This window comes from Asparagus officinalis, unplaced genomic scaffold, assembly GCF_001876935.1.
Source record: "Asparagus officinalis unplaced genomic scaffold, Aspof.V1 AsparagusV1_Un553, whole genome shotgun sequence".
Classification (NCBI taxonomy): domain Eukaryota; kingdom Viridiplantae; phylum Streptophyta; class Magnoliopsida; order Asparagales; family Asparagaceae; genus Asparagus; species Asparagus officinalis.
Window position 1 is genome coordinate 112,502 of NW_017972816.1, and position 6,000 is coordinate 118,501.

A 6,000-nucleotide genomic window follows, 5' to 3' on the forward strand; every position below is an offset into this window, starting at 1 on the left:
GTTGGTGTGACTCTGATTGGGCCGCATGCCCACTCACACGGCGTTCTCTATCTGGCTGGCTCGTGTTTCTTGGGCAGTCACCAATTTCCTGGCGGACTAAAAAACAACATACGGTCTCTCGTTCCTCTGCCGAGGCTGAGTATCGGTCTATGGCGGGCCTTACATGTGAGCTTAAGTGGTTGAAGGCTTTGTTACTCAGTTTGGGTATTCATCACCCTCACGCTATTCCTATGTTTTGTGATAGTCAATCTGCCTTACATATTGCTAAAAATCCGGTGTTCCATGAACGCACTAAACATATTGAGGTGGATTGTCATTTTGTTCGTGACGCTATTCAGGAGGGTCTCATCTCCCCGTCTTATGTTCCTACTACTGTTCAGCTTGCAGATATTTTCACCAAAGCTTTGGGGAAATCTCAATTTAATTTTCTTCGTGGCAAGTTGGGCACTTGCGATCCTCATGCTCCAACTTGAGGGGGGGTATTGGTATATATGGCACGTTGTTATATATGGAATGTATATATTATATTTAAGAGTGATTATATTTTGTTATTGGTATATATGGCACGTTGTTATATATGGAATGTATATATTATATTTAAGAGTGATTATATTTTGTAGGAAAGAATCTTGGAGTGATTATATTTTGATAGGAAAGAATCTTGGAGATTGGATTACGTTAGGATTGTTACCTAACTTAATTTCCTAGCCATGTAAACCTAGGAAAGAATCTTGGAGATTGGATTACGTTAGGATTGTTACCTAACTTAATTTCCTAGCCATGTAAACCTCTTGTATATTTATATCCCTAAGGATGAATAACAATGACACGGATTTCATCTGCCAATATTTACACTAATAGTTATAACCAATATTCCTGACTTAGGAAAAAATATTACATTTATACATTATTTGAAAATTGAAAATAGCATTACAGAAAGAACTTGCATCACTGGCCCTGTGAAAAATATTTAAAAAGCTTACAAAGGCCACACACACACAAAAATCCGATAAATCAGCTAGGTCAATTTGCCCACGTGATGAGTACAGATCCACACAACCACTATGCGTCACATGCGTACGCATCAAACTGCACAAACAGACCAGCCTAATTTGATATATCTTTCTATAAAGGGATATCTATTTGTTGATGTTAATAATCACACAGATAATATAATGAGGATGAGGTTGATTAGGGAGCCGCTAACTTCTCTGAATATCTGATTTTTAGTTGAGTAGCTTCAGCATGCACAGATAGCAATTCGTGAGAGGACGGAGACTAGTTCCCCCGTTGTTTTTCTGACGATCGAGTCAATTGATGGACTTGAGTGGAAAAACGATGAACTGTGTGAGTTCTAAAGTGTATTGCAGTGGATTTCTCAGATATTGCTTGCTTACCATGGTATTTGGAATAGTACATCTATTTATAGTGGTGGAAGAATGATAGAATGATAATCTGGGTCGAGTATAGGACGACGGCAAACGAGTATGGGATGGTGGTTACGTCAGCACGTACTTTACAGGTTTCTGTCGACGAGTGGAGGAGGGGTCACCTTAGTATTTAATACGAAGTGATTTGGGGTATGACGGTGCCGACGTGGTCCGATGTGTCATGAAGACTATCGGGGCTAGAGGGATGATGATGTCTGCCAAGCATTTAATGTGACGTCGACGCGCTGTCAGCGGGGGAGGCTCAAGATTGAAGTCGTCTTTTGTCTTATAGCGAGGGGGTGTCGAGAAGGAACGCCTTTCGAGTCGACCTTGCAAGGTGTCGAATAACTGGTCGAGTGGGCTCGCAGCGAGTCGTCTTCGACAAGAGGACCAACAAGTACCACCCTTCGAGTTGACCTAAGCAGATGTCGACTCAGCGAGTCGGCTAAGTTGGGATTCTTGGTGGCCCTGACTATCAATTCGATTTGACTGGTGCACATACAGAACATCAGTTCATTACTGGTAAATGGTCGTACTTTGGCGACTAAACCATAAAGTGTCTCTATGTCAAATTATTTGACAATTGATGATAATGTCTACCCTTTTTCTAAAAATAATGATAGGGACACACCCTCTACCACACTCCCAACCACACCACCTCTCTTGCTACAGTGCACGGGGCCCACATGAGATTTTAATTTTAAAATTAAATTAAAATCATTTTTAGTTGAGTAGCTTCAGCATGCACAGATAGCAATTCGTGAGAGGACGGAGACTAGTTCCCCCGTTGTTTTTCTGACGATCGAGTCAATTGATGGACTTGAGTGGAAAAACGATGAACTGTGTGAGTTCTAAAGTGTATTGCAGTGGATTTCTCAGATATTGCTTGCTTACCATGGTATTTGGAATAGTACATCTATTTATAGTGGTGGAAGAATGATAGAATGATAATCTGGGTCGAGTATAGGACGACGGCAAACGAGTATGGGATGGTGGTTACGTCAGCACGTACTTTACAGGTTTCTGTCGACGAGTGGAGGAGGGGTCACCTTAGTATTTAATACGAAGTGATTTGGGGTATGACGGTGCCGACGTGGTCCGATGTGTCATGAAGACTATCGGGGCTAGAGGGATGATGATGTCTGCCAAGCATTTAATGTGACGTCGACGCGCTGTCAGCGGGGGAGGCTCAAGATTGAAGTCGTCTTTTGTCTTATAGCGAGGGGGTGTCGAGAAGGAACGCCTTTCGAGTCGACCTTGCAAGGTGTCGAATAACTGGTCGAGTGGGCTCGCAGCGAGTCGTCTTCGACAAGAGGACCAACAAGTACCACCCTTCGAGTTGACCTAAGCAGATGTCGACTCAGCGAGTCGGCTAAGTTGGGATTCTTGGTGGCCCTGACTATCAATTCGATTTGACTGGTGCACATACAGAACATCAGTTCATTACTGGTAAATGGTCGTACTTTGGCGACTAAACCATAAAGTGTCTCTATGTCAAATTATTTGACAATTGATGATAATGTCTACCCTTTTTCTAAAAATAATGATAGGGACACACCCTCTACCACACTCCCAACCACACCACCTCTCTTGCTACAGTGCACGGGGCCCACATGAGATTTTAATTTTAAAATTAAATTAAAATCTCATGTGGGCCCCGTGCACTGTAGCAAGAGAGGTGGTTTGGTTAGGAGTGTGGTAGAGGGTGTGCCCCTAGTGCCTCCCTTTTTCTAAACCTAACACCTGGTGTGTTACATCTTTCCAACTTTCTTGCTTGTACGCAGAAACCATTGGTAATTGGAAATTAGAAATAGACACGTCAGTGACACGGAATAGACCCTTGGCCATGGCCTAATAGTCTTTGGGGCTTTTCCCATAAAACCCCTCCGAATTCCATTCTTTTCTTATTTTATTCGGGCTCATCTTCTCCAGGTCTCCTTGCCTTTTGTGGGCGTCTACAGGAGAGAACTGAAGTTTTTTTTAGGGGTTTATTATGGACTAGTTGGAGTTTCTCGGGATATTAGTAGCAAATTCAATGATTTGGGGGATCAATCTCAAGACGCGAAAGATTTTGAGGGGCTAGTATGGAAATAATCCAGCACGAAATTGTGGCCGCAAATCGCGCGCAAGCGGAATCAGAGATGTGGCCGTTTGAAGATCCCACTTTTTCCTTCCCATTTCTTTTCGTCTTCTACTGCCCTCAGTTGTTTAAATCCCACGCTCTTTCTCTCTTCCGGTTGCTCCCCATATTTTCTCCCTCAATTAATTTTTTTTATTTATTTTAGTTTTCTTTGCTTCGATCTACAGACTTCCCTCCTCCTCCTCTCGCTCAAGATTCCACGCCTCAGGTACTTCCTTCTCTTCTCTCTTTCGATCGATCTCTTTACCAAAAAAAGAAGAGAAATTAGGCAAGTGGGATTGATCTCGATCGATTTCTGAAACCCTAAACTAGGGCTTGTGCTCGTCATGTTTTGCTGGTTGTAATCGATTGCTTTGTATATTTTTAGGCTGTCATGATTTTCTTGTTTGTTGTTGAAAAATTTGCACCCGCAGCTGATAAAGGAGGGATCTTTAGCTAATTCCTGTCATTTATTGGCAATTGCATTGAAAATTATACGCGATCCTCCCCCCTTTTGTTCTCTTGTCTTCGATTCGGTATAAACCGGGGTCAAGTGTCTCCTCAAATTCGCTGTTTGTGCGCACAGGCAGAACCTTCAAGTGTAGTGTCCAACAATTGCATCAAGAAGTTTATTAGCTAGTTGATTCGTATAATATGGTCTTCCCCTTTGCGTATATGGTGGCTTTATTGCTGACCCAATTAGTTTTGTTGGAGGTCTCTTCAAAATCATTGACTCATTACCGTGTGTCAATCTCAGGACGTTCGATTGTTAAATGGCGGCAGTGCTGGCCTCGCATAGCTGCTGCCGTCACTTCTCTGAGGCTTCAGATATTGCGAAGGTGAGACATGATATCAGCTTCTCTGGGTCCATTTCAAATGTCAGATATGCGAAACCAGAAACATTCCAGAACGATTCAATGGTAAGTAAGGTGAGGTTTGTGGCAGCAGGATCTGATAAGCTTGGTAGTAATGGCCGGGAAATAAGAATGGTCCCGACAAAAGAAGTAATGAAAAGCAATGGCACTGTCCCTCGTAAAGTAGAGTCAGTTAATGGTTCGAAGGCAGCAGTTAATGGATCCAAGGTAGCAGTTAATGGATCTAAGGTAGCAGTTAACGGTTCCAAGGTAAATGTTAATGGATCCAAGGTAGCAGTTAATGGATCCAAGGTAGCAGTTAATGGGGTGAGCCTAGCTAAAAGGGATGGCACGTCGGCTCTGGTTAAAACACAGAGGAAGAAAATCTCTGAGGAGCTTCCCTTCACAGAAGAATTAAAAGTTCTGCCTTCTGATGAAGGTTTCAGCTGGGCAAAGGATGATTACAATTCTTTGCAAAGATCTATTGACATCTGGTCATTTGTGCTATCGTTACGGGTGAAGGTCCTGTTTGATAACGCCAAATGGTCATATCCTGGTGGATTCTCAGAGGAGAAGCAGGTAATATTTTTAAACTAAATATGCGTGTCAGTGTTCATCGTTAATATTTGAGATTAGTGTTGGCTTCTCTTGGTTGCTTATTGCAGTAAATACGTTCTTCATTTCAATATGTTTAGGTCTTATTAATATAATCACCGTCTTTCCTAAAGCTATTTATTGATGTCTATTGCTTTAGATGTTTTTATCATGAGTTAGAAGTGACCGGGCCATCTGTCATATTACGATTTGTTTTTCCTCTGACCTGATTATGACATTGGCATTATGTTTCTTTAATTTAAATTTTTTGCTTCAATTTTCTTCACTCAGAAAGCGAGAAGGAAGAAATCTGCTTCATGGTTGAGAGAACAGGTGTTACAACTCGGGCCAACTTTCATCAAGCTAGGGCAGCTATCCTCAACTAGATCTGATTTGTTCCCAAGAGAGTTTGTGGATGAGCTTGCCAAGCTGCAGGTATTTGTTACCTGTCACAACATATTTAGACTAGTGTTCCTTAATGTATGAGCTTGCCAGGCTGCAGGAATTTGTTACCTGCCACAACTCGGGTCAAAAAAATTTCCAGCTTGTTATCATGAACTTACCTGGATAACAAACTTCTCATAGAAAAGAGGAAAACGAATGGTTTGCATGTTGCAAATCTACATGTATACTTGAGATAACGTGCCTACTTGATGTGGGAGATGTAGATAGCTGCCTGTTCCATTTTGATATCATCTCTTTCTCAGCAGCAATTTTTTGTGTGCGTGTGTTTACAGGAACATCTTTTCCATTTCAATTTCTCTTTTTGTTGCTTTTATGTTGAATCAGCAGCTTTCTTGCTAGTTCTTTAATGCAATACTTATATTCTCATTTTGTGCAATTTGGCAATATGTTGCAGGATAGGGTACCTGCATTTTCACCTGAAAAAGCAAGAACTTTCATACAAAACGAGTTGGGTGCGCCTATAGATGTATTGTTCAAACAATTTGAAGATCGACCTATAGCTGCGGCTAGTCTTGGTCAGGTGTTTGCATTGGAGCAT

The 6,000-nt window shown here is 41.8% G+C and overlaps 1 protein-coding gene across 2 annotated transcripts in view; it reads left to right on the forward strand.

The window, feature by feature from the left end:
• The first annotated feature begins 3,386 nt into the window (after positions 1–3,386).
• Positions 3,387–6,000, forward strand: part of LOC109827922 (uncharacterized protein sll1770) — a 15,412-nt gene continuing 12,798 nt past the window's right edge. Inside the window, exons 1-4 of one of the 2 annotated variants that reach the window (XM_020394947.1) lie at positions 3,387–3,778; positions 4,307–4,982; positions 5,289–5,432; positions 5,857–5,982. In XM_020394947.1, coding sequence (XP_020250536.1) covers positions 4,323–4,982; positions 5,289–5,432; positions 5,857–5,982 — 930 coding nt within the window. In that variant the 5' untranslated portion in view covers positions 3,387–3,778; positions 4,307–4,322. The remainder of the gene's footprint in view (positions 3,779–4,306; positions 4,983–5,288; positions 5,433–5,856; positions 5,983–6,000) is intronic. The other variant, XM_020394946.1, reaches the window with a different exon arrangement.